The sequence below is a fragment of the Lacerta agilis genome, chromosome 14 (genome assembly GCF_009819535.1).
Source record: "Lacerta agilis isolate rLacAgi1 chromosome 14, rLacAgi1.pri, whole genome shotgun sequence".
Taxonomy (NCBI): Eukaryota; Metazoa; Chordata; class Lepidosauria; order Squamata; family Lacertidae; genus Lacerta; species Lacerta agilis.
The window spans coordinates 24,265,937-24,289,056 of record NC_046325.1 but is presented as its reverse complement, the minus strand read 5'-3'; the positions used below and the strand labels follow the sequence as shown (position 1 = coordinate 24,289,056).

The 23,120-nt window shown below is 42.4% G+C and overlaps 3 protein-coding genes across 3 annotated transcripts; all 3 read left to right on the top strand.

The window, feature by feature from the left end:
• LOC117057900 (olfactory receptor 10A6-like) lies at window positions 1-972 on the top strand. The gene has a single exon (XM_033168740.1). It carries the CDS (start codon window positions 1-3, stop codon window positions 970-972), a length of 972 nt encoding a protein of 323 aa, XP_033024631.1.
• Window positions 973-3,189: 2,217 nt separating this feature from the next.
• On the top strand, window positions 3,190-4,179 carry LOC117057899 (olfactory receptor 5B21-like). Its single transcript, XM_033168739.1, has one exon. It carries the CDS (start codon window positions 3,190-3,192, stop codon window positions 4,177-4,179), a length of 990 nt encoding a protein of 329 aa, XP_033024630.1.
• A 9,742-nt stretch (window positions 4,180-13,921) lies between these two features.
• LOC117058520 (olfactory receptor 10A4-like) lies at window positions 13,922-14,866 on the top strand. The gene has a single exon (XM_033169719.1). It carries the CDS (start codon window positions 13,922-13,924, stop codon window positions 14,864-14,866), a length of 945 nt encoding a protein of 314 aa, XP_033025610.1.
• Window positions 14,867-23,120: the final 8,254 nt, after the last annotated feature.

Below are 23,120 nucleotides of genomic sequence, written 5' to 3'. Positions count from 1 at the left end.
ATGCCATTGGCAAAGAGAGAGAAGCAAAATCAAACAACTATTGCTGAGTTCATACTCTTAGGATTTGGAGACCTTAATAAATTGGAATTTCTTCTTTTCCTACTCTTCCTAGTGATCTACTTGGTGACCATGGCTGGAAACCTTCTCATCGTTTTGTTGGTTGTGACTGATCGACAGCTTCACACCCCCATGTATTTCTTTCTAGGGAACCTCTCTTTCTTGGAATGTTGCTACAGCTCAGCAATCCTGCCTAGAATATTATCAAGTCTCTTGACTGGGGGGAAAAGTATATCCATAAAAGCCTGCTTTGTGCAGTTTTATATATTTGCTTGCCTCGGAGGTGCTGAATGCTACTTCCTGTCTGTAATGTCTTACGATAGGTACCTAGCTGTATGTAAACCATTACACTATGCCAGTCTCATGAATGGTAGGTTATGTCTACAGTTGGCAGCCGTGTCTTGGGCAAGTGGAGTTCTGGTGAGCACAAGTACAACACTTTCAGTGTCTTCATTGTCCTTCTGTGGCCCTAATGAAATTGATCATTACCTCTGTGATTTGTCCCCAGTCATCAAAGAAATATCATGCAGCGACACATATGTTGTAGAAATGACCGCATTCATCTTTGCCTGTGCCTTCACACTGCCTCCATTTCTACTCACATTAACATCTTACATTTTCATCATTGTCACAATCCTACAAATCCCTTCCACTACTGGGAGGCAAAAGGCCTTCTCCACCTGCTCATCCCACCTCACTGTAGTGGCTCTCTTTTATGGAACTCTGATGCTGGTCTATATGCTCCCACGGTCCAGCGATCTCAGATATGTGAAGAAAATCTTCTCTCTTTGCTATACAGTCCTGACCCCCATGGTCAATCCCCTCATATACAGCCTGAGAAATAAGGAAGTGAAGGAAGCCATGTGGAAAGGTTTTAGGAAGTTCACCAGCTTCATGACAGATCCAGTTTTTTAACGATCAGAAGAAATGAAAATATTTGTCAATTGAATGTGCATCATTTTGAACAGTGGTAAACTGAATGTGTAAGCCACCATTTTGTTCTACTTAAAAATCCACCTCAAATTTGATACAGTTTATGTATTTAAAATGCTTCTATATGTACTTGGAGACCTTTGGGTAACAAGCAATTGACAAGTCAAATAAATAAATGAAGGAAGGAAGGAAGATAAAGGAACACCAACTTTGCTTCAATTGTACAATGTTAAATTGCTGGTTTGTGATTGAAATGCACTCACAAAATAGGGACAGTGGAAGTAACCTTCCCCATGTGTAGCCCTCATGGGACCACTATGTATTCAGGAATTCTAGTAATGCTTAGGAATGCTTACCTTTAATAATGTGTCCTAAAACTATTCTTTACACAATGGGAGCAGTTTAAGAGAGGAATCATAACTTGAACATGCACCTTGTATGCTAAAGTTCCCATCCATGTGCTATCCCTGGAATGTCCACTTAAAAGAATTTCAGGAATTGTATATGTGAAATTAAGATATATATTTTTTTTGCCCCAACATGTACCATTTTATATTTGTTTACAATGAACATCCTAAACAATTGGAATTTGCTTTAGAATCTATATAAAATGTTTATTGATTGAGCAAGAAAAGGAAAAGAAAAATATTTTGGGTATACAGGCAACTCCCAATTTGTGTGAGGGTTGTTTTCCAGGTAATTGTGTGCTTGTGTGAAACTGCTTGCAATTGAAACACCCTGCTCTATGCCACCCTTGCTCCACATCTACTCTGGCAACCTAAAACATGGGTTGTCTGTACTGGACTCCACAATGCCCCTACAAGATTGTCTAACTCATATAGATGCTGGAGTTGTAATGCTGGAAATACCATATTGAGGCTTTTGACCTGGGAAAACAAGATTTGAATCCCCACTCAGCCATAAAGCTCATTGGGTGACCTTGTGCCAATCCCTGTCTCTCAGCATAACCTATCTCACAGGGTTTTTGTGGGTACTAAATGAGGAGTTGGGAAATGATGTGTGCCATTTTGAGCTCCTTGGAGAAAAAAATATTATTAATAATAATTCCTTTGTTATTGTTGTCCATGTCAGTTTTGTATTGGTGAAATCATTGCTATTTGAGGATGTTCATGAATTTTAGAACTTTATTCCTATATTATCTATAGTGCCTCAGGCTTATACTCTGAACCCAGAAGGATAAATACTCGTCTTCTATTATGCAATGGTCTGAAGAACTGAACAACCTTACTATATTTGAATGTACTTTGTTTAAACACCAACTTTAGATTCCTGTTGAGACATTTGGATGGCATGCATCAATCTGTATGTTTGAATTAAGAGGGATGACTTGATGCTTCTTGTATTGTTAATGTTAAGTTGACACCCCCCTTTTATTCCTTGCATTTTTTTCTTTTGCTGTGCTTTTGCTGCTTTTCTTTGTTTAAAAATTTGCAACAGAAAACACCATTTAACAACATGTGTTATATTTTTCTATCTCTGTAATTAGCAGTGATAATTACAGTGCTTCTGCTAATTATACTGCAGAAGTATTGTAAAGGGAGTTTCTTCATTCTGCTTGCTGTAGATCGGAATGGGCTCATTTATTTAAGTAGTTCCCTCCCAACATTAGAGCATATTGTAGCACAACCAGAGACAGTGTCAGCCTTAAATTGCTTGGTTTCAATGGGAACTGCAGGCAGCAGATTGAGTAGATTAAGGGTGATTTAAAAGAGAACATCCTACAGGAAAACCAAGATGCATGTCAACAACTAGTTTTCCAGAAAACTGCAGTACAGGGATTTTGACAGCATAACAGCTTTTATTAAACACTTGTAATTAAGGTAAAGTGCTTTTCTTTTCTCTTATTAGTGAACTGGTTCTTTTTTTAGTGACTGGGTTTCACACGGTATGAGGGCACTGCAAGGTTGACCATAAAGCCCACAGGAAAGGCCCACTGTCCCTGGTTAAGGGGACAGATATGGGCACTGGGACTGTGTTTAAAAAACAAAACAAAAACAAAAAAACGTTGTTGGGCAGAGACATGTCCCACTGTGAGGCAAATCTCTCTATGCACTTTCTGCAGCAGCTGAAGGAGACTGATAAAATTGAGCTTCCATTGTCTTAGCTTTGTTGATTAAATTGTTGCTCCTTCTCAAAGAGATCTGATGGTTTATTTCATCCCCACACAGAAAGAAACCTATGGGAAGAGCAGGATGGAGAAATCAAACAACTGTCACAGAATTTATCCTGCTAGGATTTGAGGATCTCCCTAAACTGCAAGGTCTTTTTTTCCTGGTATTTCTGATTATTTACTTGGTGACCCTGTGTGGGAACCTTCTCATCACCGTGCTCATTGTGACTGACCGATGCCTTCACACTCCAATGTACTTCTTCTTGGGGAATCTGTCTTGCTTGGAGATCTGCTATAGTTCAGCTGTTCTCCCAAGAATGCTGGCTAGTTTCTTGACCGGCTTGAAAGAGATTTCATTTGCAGGCTGTTTAGTGCAGTATTACGTATTTGCTTGCCTAGCAGGAACTGAATGTTATCTCCTTTCTGCAATGTCTTATGACAGGTACTTAGCAGTTTGTAAACCGCTGCATTATGCATCCCTCATGAATGGCCAGTTGTGCTTCCAGCTCTCAGCTGGGTCTTGGGTATGTGGATTTTTGGTCAGCACCATTACAACCATTTCAATGTCATGGCTATTCTTCTGTGGCCCCAATGAAATAGATCATTATATATGTGACTTAAAAGCCATGCTAAAGCTCTCCTGCAGTGACACCTATTGGGTGGAGCTCATATATATTGTTTTTGCCTGCACATTCACTTTACCTCCTTTCCTGCTCACCATGACCTCATACATTTATATCATAGCCACAATCCTAAGAATCTCATCTACTACTGGAAGGAAAAAAACATTTTCCACCTGCTCTTCTCACCTGTTGGTGGTCAGCCTGTTCTATGGAACACTCATAATGGTCTATATGGTCCCGAGAGTCAGCATCCTAAGGCATCTTCGCAAAGTGTTTTCTCTCTTTTACACTGTCCTCACTCCAATGGTCAACCCCCTCATATACAGCCTAAGGAACAAAGATGTAAATGAAGCCTTGGGGAGAATCCTTGGAAGATGCCCACCTTTCACAATGCCTTTGAAAATCCAATTTGGAAAACTGAAACCATTTAGTTGATAAATTAGATGTGGTTGCGATAACCTCTCATATTTAATGTTTTGCTTTTGTTTCTTGGGATAAAATGTTCTGCTGTCAGATTTGGAAAAGATGTATCAATGGGATCTGTACGTGTTCCTATGAGACTAATGAGGTGCATTAGAATTGTGTAGGGGACCACCCATAGATACGGTGCCAGTGCTGATGTATATGGGAACATTCGCAGCTGGTTGCTATACCTGGTTATTTAATGTAGAAAACATACATATCAAGCAGGACCAAAGAATTTAGCCCAGCATTCCCCCCCCCCAGCAATTTCAGGAATATGGGTATGAAGGAAGCCTTTTTTGTGGAGGCGAATACAGTAAATTTTGAAGATTAACTTGTTAATATAATACAGTGAATGGTACCATTTTCTCTTTACATTAAAAAAAAATTGTTTCCCTGTTATTGGCGGAAAGTTAATAAAGAAGAGGCGAATTCCAAACCTTTTTCTGTATCATTGATTCCCTGCTTTCTCCACTTACTTGGCCCATTTAATAACTTATGAAGATTGCTTATCCCAGTGGCATGAAACCAGAGGTTTATACAGAAATGAGACAGCGCCTGTGAAATTGGCTTGTCTGCAATCTATTAAACTTTCAGAAGCTGGGGAACAATTTCATTTTATCTCCTAAAAACATGTTAAGTGCAAGTATTAATTCTGGGGATAGATATCAAATGTAGTATATTTATTTATAATTATACATATTTATTTATTAAATTTGCGTACCACCTTTCATCTGAAGATCACAGGCGGTTCACAATATAAAAATAAAAAACGAGAACACAAAACAAAGGACAGAAACAGTAACAAACTAATAACCCACCTCCCAAAAAAAACACATTTAAAAGGACATAGAATGTTAATCAGACAAAGCCAAATGCTTGGTTAAAGAGAAGTGTTTTTGCCTGTCTCCTGAAGATATGTAATGAAGGTTGCAGGCAAACCTCCCTGGAGAGAGCATAACACAAAAGAGAAGCCACTGCCGAAAAGATCCATTTTGTGTTGCCACCCTCTGGACCTCCTGTGCAGTGGGCACTTGAAAAAAAGCATCGGATGATGGTCTCAGGGTCCAGGTTTGTTCCTACAGGGAGAGGCGGGCCTTAAGGTATTGCCATCCCGAGCCATTTAAGGCTTTATAGGTCAAAACCAGCACTTTGAATTGGGCCTGGAAACTAATTGTTAGCCAGTGCAGTTGGGTCCTCAGGATTGGTGTACTATTCTCAAACTGTCTTGCCCTGGCGAGCAACCTGGCCACCAAATTCTGCACCAGATGAAGTTTCCAAACCATCTTCAGAAGCAGCCCTGTGTAAAATGCATTGCAGTAACCTAACCTATAGACTACCAGAGCATAGGCGATAGAAGTTAGGCTATTTCTGTACAGACAGGGGTGCAGCTGGGCCACCAGCCAAAGCTGATGGAAAACACTCTGTGCCACCGAGGCCACCTAAGCCTCAAGCAACAGCAATAGATCCAGAAGTAGCTCTAAGCTGTGTATCTACTTGTCCATTTGTGCGAGCAAGATGCCTATTTCTCAGATTCTTTTTTAAATGGTACCTTAGAATAGTTGAGACTTGGAACAAGGAGTTTTCTCCACTCATAATGTACAAATAATGTTAAAGGATTGTATCTACACTTATTCATACGCAGGCCCATTGAAATTAACAAACATGACAACTGGTCCATCCATTTCAGTAGGACTACTATGAGTAGAATTCAATAATAATAATAATAATAATAATAATAATAATAATAATAATAATAATAATAATTTATTTATACCCCGCCCTCCCCGGCCAAGACCGGGCTCAGGGTGGCTAATATCAGGTATAAAAACAATTGATTAAAATACAACTTAAAAACAGGGGGGGGGGGGAAATACAACTTAAAATGCAGCCTCATTTCAGTGGAAGCCCAGATGAAAAACTGTTTGGGGGGAGAAAACGTCAAATCTTCACCAAGGCAAACTTACGTTTCCAATTAATTCATATCATTTCATACTGTTCTAATAACATTTCATTAATTTGTATTAATTTAATGTATTTATATTAAGTAAAATATGCCCCCCGGTGTTTCTGCTATTCCCTAACTATCCATAATGAAGTGGACTTCAATAGCTCCATGTTGACTCTCAGTTTTTACTGGCATGAAACTGAGGCAATCCAAGGGACCATCCCTGGATCTCAAGAAAGTGGTGAGCATCTTGACAGCAGTGATAACCCCTGTCCTCAACCCTTTTATCTACACCCTGAGAAATGAAAAAGGTGAAAGAGGCCCTGAGAGACTTAATCAAAGGAAGGTTACATTCAAATGTACATATGAAAATAAATAAATGATGGAAGGAATACATGTTTTCCATATCTTTTTCAAGATGTAGCTGAAACAATCTCATGAATCCATAACATGGGGTGGGCAGGACAGAGTGGTGGTGCTACTGTTCTGGCAGTGCAGTGGCAGTGATTTCTCCAGGATCTGGATGGAGTTGTGTTGTGGAGAAATCAGGGGAACTCCAGCTTTGTAGTAACATCCTATAGGTATGTGCATACATGTGGGACGTCACCAATCTAGAGTTGCCCATCCTTTGCCCCTATTTCACCTAATCCCAATACCATGCTGACATCAAAAAGGTGTAACTCCACTTCTCACTCACTGGTGATGAGATTAAAGAAAGTTCACATGAAGCATTGGCAAAGACTGTGGGACTTCACTGCACTTCCTTTTTATTTTCCAAAATGAAGTTTTATAACAACTTTAGAAAGTAATAAAGCAATCACAAACTGATTCAGAAATGGAGAGAAATAAAGACTGCCAAATGAGAAACTGAACAAACATGAAATATCTTCCCTAACCCATACTGGATGATTGATGATGATGATGATGCCATTAGATTCCCCCATCTTTTCTCAAATTCTACACAGCTTGATATTTTGCAAATTTTCAGTTGGTCTTAATACATGATTTCCTCATTTTTTAAATGTGATTTTATTTAACAAGACTTGTATACTGCTTGGTCAAAAACCAACAATCTCAAGCCCGTTTAAATAAAATGCTATCTGAAGCATCAAAAGGTCTAACATGGCTGGAAACATTTTGGGTTGTATCCAAACTTAGTCATGCTTACAACAGATCCACTAAACCTAAGGATATTTAAGTTAATCATTATTTCTGTGGGTCTGTTCTAAGCACAGCTACATCTGGACCTAACCCTTTACAAATAGACCAATGGCGTAATCCTATGGCAATATTTGAAGAACTGGACAAGAGATACATAGATAAATAAGTTCCCATAAATATCAAACATAATATACAAATTTGATTCTTTTTTTTCTTTCATAGTAATGGGATTGAAACCTGGACTGCCCCACACCCTGGATATCTGGGTACCAATAAATTGTGTCCTCCTTACCCCCAAACGTTGGCCCTGTAGATATAAAACATGAGGAATGGGTGTATGTATTGGGGGGCTATAACTCTAGGACTTCATTAACTATGCCTTTGAGCAATCTGCTATTAGTTTCTTTAATTAGACCATGTTTCCAATTGGGGAGTTGGCGTAGATGTTTATTAAAGACTGAAAATTGGAATTACAGTTTCTTTACAATTAAAATAAACATTGGAGAACTGTTACAGCAATATATGTTTTCATAAAGTAAGAGGACAATATTTAGTTATTTGGAAAAAGTTTACACATGAAACAAATGTTTGTAAGATTAGCTGCCCCTTCTCATTACAGGACAAATCCTCATCATACTAAGTAATTGGCAAACCTCCCTTTAATTGTAAACTCTCCCAATGGTATTCCAGTCTTCAAATTCAGCTGTTTATTATGAGTCCAGTGTGGCCTGTTGAAGTTTGTGCCTTGGGGCTTTATTTGACAAAGTCTCTCTGAGGTTATGGGCCTTGTGTGTTTGTGGCAACATAAAGTTGTTACCTTCTGACTTAATTAATCCTTAATTGCTCTCTTCTTATTTAATTGGCTGATTAGGACATAGGTTGTGTCTCCTGCACAAAGGTAGTAGATTTCTTCTTAGGTTTACATAGAACAGAATTGTTTGTTTTTCCTTTAAACATATTAACATGCTATGAATAAATGTATTCTGAATGAAACTGGAAGAAACGATAAAATTATTTTCCAGGTCATCCATCCATCCATCCATCCATAAATACATACATAAGAAAGAAGTTGATTTCATCAGTGGTTTAACTGTAAATTTTTGAAGCACAAAATCTTGACATAACAGCCCCCCATCCACATCCCCAAGGGGAATTTAAAATGCAGGCAACTATGATGATCCACATGCTTGTGTGTGTGTGTGTGTGTGTGTGTGTGTGTGTCCTAAGGAGCAGCTGTACATCACACAATGTGTCCAGCTTGTTAGGGTCAGCTAACAGATACAGAACAGTGATCTGGAAAATGATTGTATGACTTTGTACGTTGGACTTTGGCTAGAGAAAAACCTGAATTCCTATCCTAAATTGGCCATAAAGTTTACTGGTCTGACATTTTCACTGTCTGGATGTAGCCTGTTGCAGATGGTTATTATGAGAAATCCCAATATGCTGACCACTTCTGTGGTCAAGGTGCTTTGGATGTCCTGTGTGGTGAGTCTCCAGTAGTTGAAGGCCTCATGGGATTCCCTGGGAGTCTCCACAGTATCATTGGACTTCTGGGAAATGTGGGGCAGCCTGGCCTAGAAAAGGTGGTCCAATTTACAATAGTAGCCCTAATCGAATCAAGAATTCCACGTTCACCCTCCCTTGGGGTTAGGTCTTTTGTCAGGGATGGATGTTTTTTTCTTTTTTTACCCACACCTGATTGGCCTTGGGAGATGAAGATTTTGTGAAATAGGTGTATTGATTGGTTGTCTTTGACACTTATGCAGCTTCATTGGTCACTGTTAGAATTTTGCTTTATAGTCCCTGAGGTGGAGTAACTCGGACATAGGTTTGTACGTGCAAATGCAGACCTTCCCAGTGACCAGTTTACATGGTTGAGCTGGTAATTAGTTCCGCCTCTTGAGCTGCCATTTTGCACCTAGCTCCTGAAGGTAACCTGAAGTTTGCTTAGCTCTTATATGGTACACATGTTGTCATCCGACAGGCTGGGAGGGCTCATTTTGAATGGTTCATATTAAATTATAGGCAGTGCTACAAGTTAATCTTCAAAAGAGGTGCCAGAACTCACCAGGAACACCTCCCTCATTCTCTGAGAATGGCAATGGCACCCACCTGAGAGGTGCCAGAACTGAGTCTCAGTAAGTTCTGGCTAATGAAAGCCAGTCTGTTGCTTTCTAACACATATTTAATGCAAAGAACAGATACCTGCAGGCCCTTTAAAACAGTGAAGAACTTTGGCCACAAGATTGAGTTTGACAGATAGGTTAGTGTGGGGAGTTGAATGAGCTTTGATGGGATGGAGGTTGAAGGGGGTGGAGAGGTTGAGGGCATGGAAAGAACAGTGAGGGTGGGGGAGCTGAAGGAGCTGCAAGAGGTGGGGATTGATGGAACTGCAAGGGTATCAGAGGGTTGACAGAGGTGTGGGGAGATGGCGGCTGAAGGGGGGAAAGGTAAAGGTAAAGGACCCCTGGACAGTTAAGTCCAGTCAAAGGCAACTATGGGGTATAGCAATCATCTCGCTTTCAGGTCGACGGAGCCGGTGTTTGTCCACAGACAGCTTTCCAGGTCATGTGGCCAGCATGACTAAACTACTTCTGGCACAACAGAACATTGTGACCGAAACCGAGTGTATGGAAACACTGTTCACCTTCCTGACGCAGCAGTACCTATTTATCTACTTGCACTGGCATACTTTCGAACTGCTAGGTTGGCAGAAGCTGGGACAGAGCAATTGCAGCTCAATCCGTTGCGGGGATTCGAATTGCCAACCTTCTGATTGGCAAGCCCAAGAGGCTCAGTGTTTTAGACCACAGCGCCACCTGATCAGTGAGGGGATGGTGTATTTTGGCAAGGTGTAAAGAAAGGGGCTTTGATGATGGTGGGGGCAGGCCAGGTTGGCAAGCAATGCGAGCAAGGGTGGTAGCCCCCAGTAGTGTCTATATCAACAATGCACACATTTCTTCACATAGTAACATTGAATATAGCTAAAGGATCATATGGTGGAAACAATGAACAGAACAAGTGACTGTTTGATCATACATGAATAAATATTAAGTAGTATCTGCTGTAAACAGTACTAATAATACTTAGTTGTTTAACAATTATGGTGAATAGTAGTAAGCAACTATAAGAACAGGATGGAGCCTCTAGTGTCCATTGTAGCCATTTGAAGATTTGAATGTGGCAGATGATTAATTATTTTTTTCAACCCATCAAAGAAATATATATGTATGATTTTTCTTGGAGATCCTAAACAATTAATCACAGTTCAACTCTCTAGAGGGTCAATCTCAACAGATGCAAGAAAGGTTGAAAAGCGACTATGGGAAAGGATATGGTGATGATTCTTCCAAACAGCCTGCTTTCCCTGATAAAGGAAAGGTAGAAATCCTCACACTAGGGTGTATTTTAAATAACCTTACCCTTCTAGATTTTTACTAGTAGGTTTCCTGACCACATTTGCCTTAGTTTTGTACCACAGATATCATCGATTTTTGAATAGCGAGGAACAGATGGAGCACAGAAAGCTTTGTGCATTTATAAAGGTGTTTTTGTTTTGTTTTTTGAAGACAACATGGGGTGTTAATTTTGGGTTGTAGATGACATAGGATATTCTACTGCAATGACTTCAGTTGTGTAGCATAGACTTTTAATAAAATGTAGATGTCTGTACTGGTAGATTAAATGGGAAATACACCATTTGTTTCATTCTTCATATGTCACTAATCCCCAAATAATTAAGTCAAGTGTCTTACTATTTGTGTTTCTCCCACAGCTCATCTTGGAACATCCACTTGGGACATCCACTAGCATACTAGTGGAAAAAGGTAACACAGGAGTACTGCAGGAGACTGTATGGCTTGGACATAGGCTAATGCTGTAGTCTGATACCCTCTTACCTGTGAGCATAGATAACCATGGGATTTCAGTGTTAGTGAGTCCCTCAAGCCTTGATATAAATTATATGGATTAAGTGTTTCTGAGACGGAATGCACATCTACATAGTTCCTGGAAATAGCCAGCATTTCTGCTACATGTACTAGAATACATAGTGGTTTCTGCTTCGGAACACATTTGACTGAACTGTGATTGTTTTGTCCTTCACTCCTCTGCCTAATTACTCTTGGTGGATTTACACTGTGGTAAGTATTTTCTAGTCATCATGATGTCAGGTAGTGAAATAACTAATATTGGTTATTTATGTATTTATTATTTATCCAAATTCTATACCGTCCTTCATCTGAGGATCACAGGGTGATTTACAATATAAGAACACAAAATATATACCATAGTATCAAACAAAAAAATACCCCCCTTTAATATGCCATAGATTATTTAAATAGCCAGGTGAGCCTTCCTGGGAGAGTTATGGACATGAGGCATATGACACATGCTGGTTTTAATGTATGTATTGTTGTGAACTTGGAGGGTTAGCCTGCATGGTGCCTGAGTCCCTTCTAGTTTCTGGTGTCCTGGGTCCTGCAAGTGTTAAAAATTTAATGGAGAATTGGACTGTTGAATCAGCCACGCAAGATTCTTGTTGAGTTATTGGCCATAAGTATGGTCATTAGTATAACAAATGAAGTGGCTCTGCGCTAGAGAGTACATGGGTGGACCCCCATGGGCCTCCCTCTCTCACCTAACTGGTAGTGAGGAAAAACAAAGACCAGAGCAGTTGAGTGTGTATGAGATGGGCAAGAAGCAGACAAAAGCCAGAGGGTGAGAGCCATGTTTGTTTCCTGTTTGATCCCAAGGCTGTGAATATGGGAGAAACATGACCTTCTGGGGTGCTTAGGCTCAGGTTGTATATATGTGAAAATAAACCATATATCATGCAGCAGCCACCATCTCTGCTGTCCCTCATTCCAAGGAAACCAAATCCTGGGTAAGTGCCTCAAACTCCTGGAGTCTCACACCTTTCAGAGATTGGGGTAGCATGCGACAATATGCATTGGGGGTTTTGTGTGTGTGCCTAAAATACTGTAAATTGTTTTGAGTTGTCATGGCAAAAAGCAACTAATAAATGTAAATAATCATGATTCAATTGAAACTCCAAAAATCACATTACTTTCATATTTTCTAAATGGGGAGCAGGGGTTTGTATCTTGTTTTTCTTAGCTTAAAATAATTAGGAAGCACCAAGTGATATGTATTCTTGCTTGCACATTTCTAAAACATTAGCTGCTTCACATGACCAGCTTAGCTTTCTTGTCCTTGCCTGTGTCTGGAGTGAAGGAAAGTCTTCCATTAGGACTGGTAAGGTGAGCTTACACAGAATATTGCCTGTGCTGCAAAGTTGCATGTTTAGACCTTTTAACCACCCCCCAGAAATCAATTCAGCCAAGACTCAAATTTTGGTGTGGTTTTTGGCAGAATTTAGTCCACAACTTTAATGATTACAATCAAGTGAGTGGTTGCAGAGGCTCTGGTTCGACTAGCTAGCTGCACCCTTGCAGACAGCGCTGACCCAGAGCTCTGTCATAGGTCAGCCAAGGGTGAACACCAGGAACAGCGAAAAGCGGGACCCCGCCAGTCTCCCACCCGGATGTCCCCCTGGACTCTGGCGTGGGCACAAACCCTCTCAGGTTTGACCAAACCATTGAGTCCCTGGATTCCTTTACCGGAATACCCTTCACATAGGAGTGGCCAGACCCTTCTGCCACCCCTATCACCTGAACCAGAGCCTATCCGCAACCTTACAAGTTGTGACAATTTGCTACGTGGCAGGTGAAACCCAAGTGGCTACAGCCAATCAGCCAAGTGGGGAAAATTCCTGCTGTTCCCCTGTCGCAATGACAGGTGACACATGACGGCATAGCAAGGTCAAGTGCAAGCCCTAAATGCAGGGAGAGGTGGGCAGGTGTTCCAATGCACTAGACCCAAGGGGAAGCTCAGGTAGACGTGCATGGGCTTAAATAGGTCCCTCAATGCTCTTTACTTGTGTCCCATTGGTCAGATTGCTCCCAGCATTGAGGGACCTACCAATAGGGTGTTGTGGCTATCCAAACGATCCCACCCACAACACAGGGTTTGGTTGCCAGGTCGCACCGCAACACATGCCCTCTTTAAGGGAGGACCTGATCTCTTGAGAATTCCTACACCTAGCCCTTTCTTTCTTTCTTTTTTCTTAAAAATGAAGCATTTAGCTTTCTAATAAGATCCTGCTGCTCTGTTTTAACAGCAATATCTGCAGGCAACGTTTTGTACTGCTTTATTTTTGCCAAAGCCCACGGACATAGGGAAAAAGAACTAAAAGGTGCAAAATAAAACAGAAACTGCAGAACAGCAAAGTGATGTGAGACTTTGTGGGAGACCTGATCTGACTCGGACACTTTATTGGTATCAGACTTCAGTTTGAAGAGGAGTAAAGTGCCCTCAAACACCCAACTTTGCTTCATTTTTCAGCCCCTTCCAAGTGCTGCTGCATACCCCTACTAGGTACAATGTTTACTGTCATTATTCACTATTAACATGCATTTGGGTACCGTTTATTTACATTTTTTCTTATTTAAATTATCTAGATGCAACCTGCTGCAGGGGGGAAAAAAGAGTTTTTCTGCATTGAGGGAAAAGATCTTGATTATAATGCTTTGAACTCTCAACATGGATGGTAGGAACCAGTCGTCTGTGTCTCAGTTCATTTTTGAGCCGTTAACTGATGTACATTCTATAAAGATCATCCTATTCCTGCTGGTGCTGACTTTGTACCTTATGATATTGATGGGAAACACTTTCATCATTGTTGCTACTTTAACCAATTCTGCTCTTCATTCCCCCATGTATTTCTTCCTTCGGAATTTATCTTTCTTGGAGATTGGTTACACCTCGACAATAATCCCCAAATTGCTCTCAAATCTTCTGTCAGAAGACATGAGCATCTCATTCATTGGCTGTGCCACACAAATGTATTTCTTTAGTTCCCTTGGAATAGCAGAATGTTGCTTGTTGGCTGCCATGGCATATGATCGCTACGTGGCCATATGTCACCCTTTGCATTACACAGTAATTATGAACAAGACCATTTGTCTGAAGATTTCTGTGGCCTGCTGGCTCATTGGAGTGCTGGTGGTTTTGGTACCAGTAACATTCATATTCACTCTACCTTTCTGTGGGCCCAACAGGATCAACCACTTCTTCTGTGACCTTCCACCACTTCTGAGTCTTGCCTGTTCAGACACTTTTAAGAATGAGATCATAATGTTCACTGTCACTGTAGTCTTCATAATGCTACCCTTTATGCTTATTCTCATCTCCTACACCCATATCCTCCTTACTATCATGAAGATGTCCTCTGCCACCAGCAGAAGCAAAGCCTTCTCTACTTGTTCTTCTCACATCACAGTGGTAACTCTGTTCTATGGAGCTGGAGTTTTAACATATTTAAGACCTAAGTCTGATTCTTCAATGGAAACTGGCAGAGTGCTCTCATTTTTTTACACTGTTGTGTGCCCTATGATGAACCCTTTAATCTATAGCCTCAGGAACAAAGAAGTGAAAGATTATCTGAAGAGGCTGATGGTCAGAAAAAATATTTTTTCTAGATTGTAAAGTTAATTCTACACTTTCCTTACTATTCTAAGTCATACCTGCCAAAGTATTGCAGGTCCTCAGTATCTGTATGTATACAGAATTATACACGTTGTAGAAAGAAAGGAAAGGAAAGGAAAGGAAAGGGGGAAACAAACAAACAAAACAATGCTAAAAGCAATGATAGAATCCAGGTGGAGAAAGTTTTTCAAATATAAAATGATTTCAGCCAGAGAATTACACAGGTCTCTGGTTTGTTTTTGTTTTGGGGGGTTACGTCATTTAAATAAATGAGACATAAACTTGATTTGGTTTAGCTGGAGTATGCTCTAAATGAAATATACAACTCTCTTGCTACAACAGCTCCACTGGTCTGTTTCTGAGGATGCTTCGGGAACTTCAGTTGGTGCAGAATTCAGTGACCAGGTTGCTCACTGGAGCAACATGGGTTGAGCATTGCACACCAATCCTGCCCTAACTGCAGTGACTGCCGTTTAGTTTCGGGGTCCAATTCAAAGTGCTGGTTTAGACCCATAAAGCCTCAAATGGCTCAGAACTGCAAGACCTCAAAGACCACCTCTCGTGTAAACCAACCCAGTCATCATCTGAAGCCCTTCTCCACGTGCCTGCTCCATTTGAGGTCCAGAGGGTGGCAACACGAGAATGGACCTTTTCTGCGGTGGCTCCCCATTTGCGGAACACTCTCTCCAGTGATGTTCAGCTGGCACCTTTATTATGTATCTTTAGGCACCAAGCAAATTTTTTTCTCTTCCATCAGATCTTTGGCTGACTAACTATGTCCTTTTAAATGTGTTTGGGAAAGAGGGCGTTACTTTGCTTTGCTTTTGCTCTTGTTTTTATTATGTAATTTGTAGTTTTAGTCTGTATTTTTATGCTGTGAACCACCCTGAGATCTTTGGATGAAAGGCAGTATACAAATTTAATAAATGAAATAAAAAAGTAAACATGTATTTATTTCATAAAGTTTATATGCTGCTTGATTGTAAAAATAGAAAGCCTCAAATGCATGTGTATCTTTGAAGTATTCAGAATAACCCTGTATGCCTCCAAATATGTTGTTTTTGTTTTGCTGCTCTCTCTCTGTACACATCTCTGCATTTTTGCATCTAGTTCCCATGTGAAATTTAGGTACTTAAACAACAAAGTGTGCAGGGATTTGGAACTAAACAAATGAATCTCCAGTGGCTGGTCTTGATATCAACAAATGATAAGGGATACAAAAACGCACCTTGATTCTTTTTTTCCTGCTAGAAGCTATAGAATAATAATATTCACTTTGCAGTGTACTTCTTTTCTTCCCATCTTAATCTCATATCTTTATATGACTTAAGGACTGAAGATGGGGAGAAAATTGGAATATGACATTTCTGCATAATTCAATCAAATTCAATGTGATTTGATGATTTGAATCCTCCGATTTCTCAATCTACTTCATGAGCTGTAAGTAATTAAGAGCACAGTGGAAGACATCAATGAAATATTGTTTTCTATTTCTGATTGGGAGAGAGAACATTTTGGAAAGTATTCCTGAAACAATAGTGAACAATTTTTTATCCTTTCTAAAGCTGAGCTTATGTCAGATTTAAGAAGGATTTTTTTTGGTGTGTGTGTGTTTTATGCTATGCATGTTTGCCTCTGTCAGGTTTTCTGGGCATCATAGAGTTAATGATGCAAGAGGCGTTCTGATCCTGGGAGTTTAGCCTTGCCCACTGTGATACGGGCACTTTCCTTTGTCTAGAAAAAGGGGAGGTTTGGTTTCACTTTCCCCTTCGCCTCACTCTGTGTTCAGTGTATCGTTACTGCTGGATGTGAGTTTGTTAGTTTGCTGCAAGCATGCAGCTCAAGTCTGTAGGACTTGTGTGTGTGTGCTACTAAATAAAGCCTAGTTTAGTTTAGTAGCACTGGCGTCTGTCAAGTTATTTCACGACGCCACGGAGCAGACCTAAAAGCCATCACGACGCTGCGATTCAACTCTGCTAAACTCTGCAATTGAAGAACGCTCAGGGCGCAGCAGAAGTGTGCCTGGGCGCCATTGATGTCGGAGATGATCGTAAAGGTGATTGATTGCAGTGCCGGCCAGCAGCACTACTTGGGTCAAAGGTTTTATGACCCAATATCAACACTATTCAAAACAGGTTATGGCTTAATGGCTTAATTGCTTTATTGCCAAGAAGCTACGCTTTGATGGCGAGGCGTCCTGAGGAGATTGATTGCCAGGACGGGAGGTCTGCATGTCTGCGGGGCCGGCAGCCGATAGCCCAGCTGGAGGACTGTTTTGTGCCATGCTTTTGAGGCACAAAGCAGGGAAACCTCGCTGGTGAAGAGAAGCCGTTTTCCGGAGCTGGGAGCTGAGAGGCGAGTGCTGAGTTTGCAGCCACGTGAGTTACTTCAAGCCCCAGGGGGGAGATGGCGCAGTCCCATGAGAGTTTCGTGCCACCCTTTCCAAGGTTGGATGGGAGAAATTGGCAAGATTGGGCCAAGAAAATGGAGATTTTTCTGATTGCTAAAGACCTTTGGACTTGTGCTCAGAGCCCACCAGTTCAAGCCCCTGCTGCTGAAGCTGCTGCAGCACTTAAGAAAGACCAGAGGGCTACTGCTCACATAGTCATGGGCATAGAGGAAGAGCTGATGGTGCACATAGACGCTGCCACTAATGCCCACCAAATTTGGGAGTGTCTTAAGCGTGTGTTTCAAAGAACGTCAGCTGGTGCCAAACTTCATACAACTAGACAGCTGTTTGAGTTACGTTTGCAAGAAGGAGGCTGTGTGCGTCAACATGTGGCCAAAATGCTGGCACTCTTCAACAAGTTGAGACAGCTGAATGTTCCTTTCTCAGAGGAACAAAAGGTCTATATCCTTTTGAGCTCACTAGACCCCAGTTATGAGACTCTTTCCCTAACGCTGGAGTCCATGCCTGCAAGCCAGTTGAATCTGGACTATGTTACTGGGAGGCTGCAGGACGAACAGGACCGGAGGCAGAGAGAGAAAGGGAAAGCTGTTAAGGGGGGTTGCTTTTTGCCTAAGCCCAGGAGTGGAGAAAACGCTGAGAGCTCTGTTAAAGCTTTTGCAGCTAAGCGCTGTTATCTGTGCAATTCTGATAAACATCTTCAGGCAGACTGCGATCAGGCTGACTTCAAAGATGGTTTCCATGGCAACCGGGAGATGAAAGGAAGACCACGTCGTGGGAGAAGAGGACCTTCCAGAGCAAGCAGAGGAGGGGCTGGAGCCCACTGCAAAGCAGCTGCATATGCCTTGGTTGGAAAGACAGTTGCTACACCCAAGCTGCGTTGGTTAATAGACAGTGGTGCGGGGAGACATCTCGCGCCACCTAGCAGCCAGTTGCGGAACTGCAGGCCAATCCAAGATGCAACTGCAGTCACTCTGGCTGATTCAACCACAAGACCTGTTACCAAAACTGGTGTTATGTTCATGCCTTGTCTTAATGATGATATTGATGTGTATGTTTTAGATGGTATGAAATTTGGTTTACTTTCTGTTTCAGCTTTAGACAATGCAGGTTATCTGGTCAGTTTTGGGAACCAGGTATGCACCATCTCCAAAGATGGGAAACAATTGGTCCAGGTGAAAGGCCATGATGGGGTGTATATGCTGGAAACTGACAACAGCGCCACAGAGAGGGCGCAGGGTGCTGAAACAAGTAATGGCATCTCTGAGGAGACTCAAGCTCAGTATGCCAACTTACCCACGCATGATCAGTGTTTGCATTTATGGCATCGCAGATTCTCGCACGTGAATTGGAAATACGTGCGCAAGCAGGTAGAGTGCACTGATGGTTGTAAAATGAAGGAGTGCTCCAAGTTTCTAGACTGTAGAGCTTGTAAAAGAGCCAAAGTGCATTCTTGCAGCTACCCATCATCTGATAGGGTGACCAAGCAAGCTTTCGAGCTTGTGCATGCGGATCTCTGTGGTCCGATGGGGGTGCCAAGCATGGGTAATTCTCGTTATGTTCTTTGTCTCACTGATGATTTTAGTCGAGCAGGTTGGATTTTCACGCTCAAAGACAAGGGGCAAACAGCGAAGGAGATTATAGAATGGGTGAAAGCAGTAGAGGTGGAATTTGGAACCCGCGTGAAAGCGTTTCAGACAGACCGAGGCACAGAATTTACTGCATCTAAGCTGCAGGATTTCTTTCGTGCCAAAGGCATCAAGCATAGAAAAACTGCTCCTTATTCTCCTCAAGAGAATGGTGTTTCTGAGAGGCGGAATAGAACAATGCAGGAGGCAGTAGATGCTCTCTTGTTTGATTCAGGCTTGCCAAGATGCTATTGGGCTGAAGCCTGGAGAACTGTCTGCCACACTCTTAACAGGACATACAGTTCCGTGATAGGGACCACGCCCTACTTTCTACTTTATGGAAAGAAGCCCAAGGTCCACTATTTTCGGACTTTCGGGGCAGAAGCTTGGGTTCTTATCCCCAAACATTTACGTAGAAAGGGCAGTCCAAGGTCACAAAAGTTGATTTTCTGTGGCTACGAGACAGGTTCGAAAGCATGGAGATTTGCTTTCCCAGATGGCGATCGTTCACGAGTCATAATCAGCAGGAGCGCTGAGTTTTGTGAGCAGCAAGGCTGGAAAAGGATTCATGGAAATCCTGAGGTGCTCACAGATCCGTTCAGCGATCTTGACTATGAAGATCAGCCAGTTACACCTGCCAGTCGTGCAGAAGGTGGTCAACCTGCTGGTGTTTCGGGCCGCATTCCCGAACACGACCAGGGTGCAGTGTCAGAGGGGGCAATCCCAAAGAGACAGGTGAAGACAGAACCAAGGAGTGCACCCACATCTCCAGAAGTAGCTAGGAGAGGCAAGCGAGGTAGGTCTCCAAGGTCCCCAACTGGGAAGCCCAGTCCAGGGGACATAGCAAGCGCAGTAGGTCGCTTGGTGGTTCACCAGACGCCAGGGACTCCCAGGCTGAGTCTAGCACGTCTGGGTCAGGGGGCGAGTCACCGGTGGTGCCACGGCGTTCCAAGCGCACTACAAAGGGGAAACCTCCTGACAAGTTCCAAGCCACTAATGTTTGGGCCGGTTTTGCTCATTGCGAACCGGAAAGCTTCGCTGAGGTGCAGAGATTACCTCAGGCAGAATCCAGCAAGTGGCAACAAGCAATGGAGAAAGAACTTAGTGCCATGAAATCTCTTGGAGTTTTCACGCTGACCACTTTGCCAGCTGGACAGCAAGCTGTAAGCTGTCGCTGGGTCTATAGATTGAAACCCACCGCAAGTGGAGAGCCACAATATAAGGCTAGATTGGTGGCAAGAGGTTTCAGCCAGAGGCCAGGAGTGCATTACTCACAAGTCTATGCACCCACGTCCCGTAGTGAAACAATGAGATTGCTTCTTGCTGTAGCAGCGCAGAGAGGCGCAGAAGCTGCTCATTTTGACATTGATGTCGCCTACTTAAATGCACCGCTGCAGGAGGAAATCTATATGCTACCTCCTCCGGGTTTTGAGGGCGACAGGTCAGGTCTAGTAAATCTGCTGAGCCGAGAGGCAGCAAAGCCCAGTGTGATGAACAGCTCCAATGTTGGGTGGATGCTGATTGGGCTTGCGGCTCAGACAGGAAGTCAATTTCTGGAATGGTGGTAAAATTTGGAGGTTCGGTAATTGGCTGGAGGTCAAAAAAGCAGAGTTTAATTGCTCTGTCATCCACTGAGGCAGAGTTCAGTGCTCTTTCAGAAATGTGTCGAGAGCTTGAATTCTACAGGTGCCTAGTGCAAGAAGTGTGTGAGAAGTGTTACCTACCCATCACCATATGGGAGGATAACCAGCCATGCCTGAAGCTGGCTGAATCCGGCCAATTCAACGCTCGAACCAAACACCTGGATATTCGGTTCAAAAATGTGCATGAGAGCGTTAGGACAAATGTGGTCAAGCTGAAATACTGTCCTAGCGAAATGAATCTTGCCGATGGATTCACAAAGCCCTTGAGTTTCCAGAAGCACGAAGGTTTCTGTGATGGGTTAAATGTTGAATGAAATGCATATATGTTTACCCAGGATTGCGAACGAGAGGGGGTGTCAGGTTTTCTGGGCATCATAGAGTTAATGATGCAAGAGGCGTTCTGATCCTGGGAGTTTAGCCTTGCCCACTGTGATACGGGCACTTTCCTTTGTCTAGAAAAAGGGGAGGTTTGGTTTCACTTTCCCCTTCGCCTCACTCTGTGTTCAGTGTATCGTTACTGCTGGATGTGAGTTTGTTAGTTTGCTGCAAGCATGCAGCTCAAGTCTGTAGGACTTGTGTGTGTGTGCTACTAAATAAAGCCTAGTTTAGTTTAGTAGCACTGGCGTCTGTCAAGTTATTTCACGACGCCACGGAGCAGACCTAAAAGCCATCACGACGCTGCGATTCAACTCTGCTAAACTCTGCAATTGAAGAACGCTCAGGGCGCAGCAGAAGTGTGCCTGGGCGCCATTGATGTCGGAGATGATCGTAAAGGTGATTGATTGCAGTGCCGGCCAGCAGCACTACTTGGGTCAAAGGTTTTATGACCCAATATCAACACTATTCAAAACAGCCTCTCATTTAACTTAGTTAATTTAGGGGAAGGGACACAGTTCAGCATCTGCTTTGTTTTTTTTTTTTTTTATAAGAATTTATTGACATTTTTACTTATAACCACATACAACCTTAACCACACCTACATTTATACACATACAAAACAAATACAATTACACATCTAATACAAAAATTGCCATGATTTTCCTTCTTAATTAAACATCTCAAAAAAAAAAAAAAATTCCTTTTTCCAATCTTGACAGTTGACTTCCCCTGCCTTTTCACCTTCGAGTTTATATCCATAATCTACTTTTTAACCTCTTCATTTAAAAAATTAAACTTAATTATATATATAAAGAAGAACATTCATCGACTTTATTTATACTACATCCTCATAAATCCTCACAAATCATCCTCATCAAATCTATCTCTTCTGTTCTTTGAACTGCTGCTAATAACATAAAAACTTGAAATATCTCTTTTTATGTTCCAACAGATAATAAAACAAACTATTGTTGACAGTATTCACCCTCCAATTTCAAAGTACCATAACAGATTACTTTAGGTTTTGCTTAATACTTCACCCCACACCCCCTCTGTCCATTCTTCTTCTCCTGATGGCATCAGCACTGAACTTCCATGCAGCTTCCCTCTCCAAACGTCCACAGATCCAGGCATAGTCCAAAGCTCTCCTTGTCACGAGCTCCGAGGTGTCCAACTCTCCCTCTCTCAGCTTCTCCGGTTCTTTGTAGCATTCCTTTTCTTCTTGTAAATACCTTGATTCTCTGTCCCTGGCCCCCGAGCTCACACCTCGGGGACTGGATATAGCAAATCTTGACATCGCCTTGGGGCTGCCACCCCCAACAAGCGAATTTCTTCTCCGAAGTAGCTCATTCATTTCTTCCCATCTTTCCATCCATCCTCTCAGCTCTTTGACAAGATTTTCTTCCAAAGTGTCAAAAGTTTTGTTAGCCTCCTCTGTGGGCAGTTGGTTCCATTTCAGACCCCCACACAAGACTTTGACTTTTCTGTAAAGTAGTTCCACCTTCAAGGCAGTGAGCCTTTGTTCATCTGTTAGTCCAGAGTTCAATACCAGTTCAAGGACGAAACCCAGCATACTGGCAGAGGAGGAGGAAGTGGGTATCATATTTCTTCTCCTGTCTCTTTGTTCGTCGCCATTTTCCTAAGCTGGAGCGCAAACACCGCAACTTTAAATAGAGATATTTTCCGCTAGTTAGCTTCCCAAGAAAAAAGTTTGCCAGTCTCATGTATCGATTTTAAATACTTTATAACCAGTTCTGTGGCAGCAATCCCTCAAATTGGTTAATTTCTTAGGCTCGAAGGGAGGGAGGCAGGCTGCCTTTCTCCTTCCCCCCGGATCGTTCCAAAAACACGATTTCTGCCAAGATTATTTACTCACGACCACCGGGTTCCTTTAGCTCCATTCTTCACAGGTAGAACTTAGACGCTCACCGCGGGCTTTGCCGCCGCATTTGCATCCCGGTTGGGGCATATCCCCGTAAGCCCGGCTCCGTTGTCCCTTCACCCCCACTCCCCCTTTACAGGGGGGCAGGGGAAGGGTTCGGAGCCTCCGCGGGCGCAGCCGGGGAGCCCAGGGTGCGGGACGCTCTTCCCGCACCCCAACCGGAGCCGCGCGCTGCGGTAGCGCGGCTCCTAACCCCCGGGATGGACAAGGCGCTTCGGACCCGAAGCAGCCTTCGACCACCCGGCGATGGCGTCGC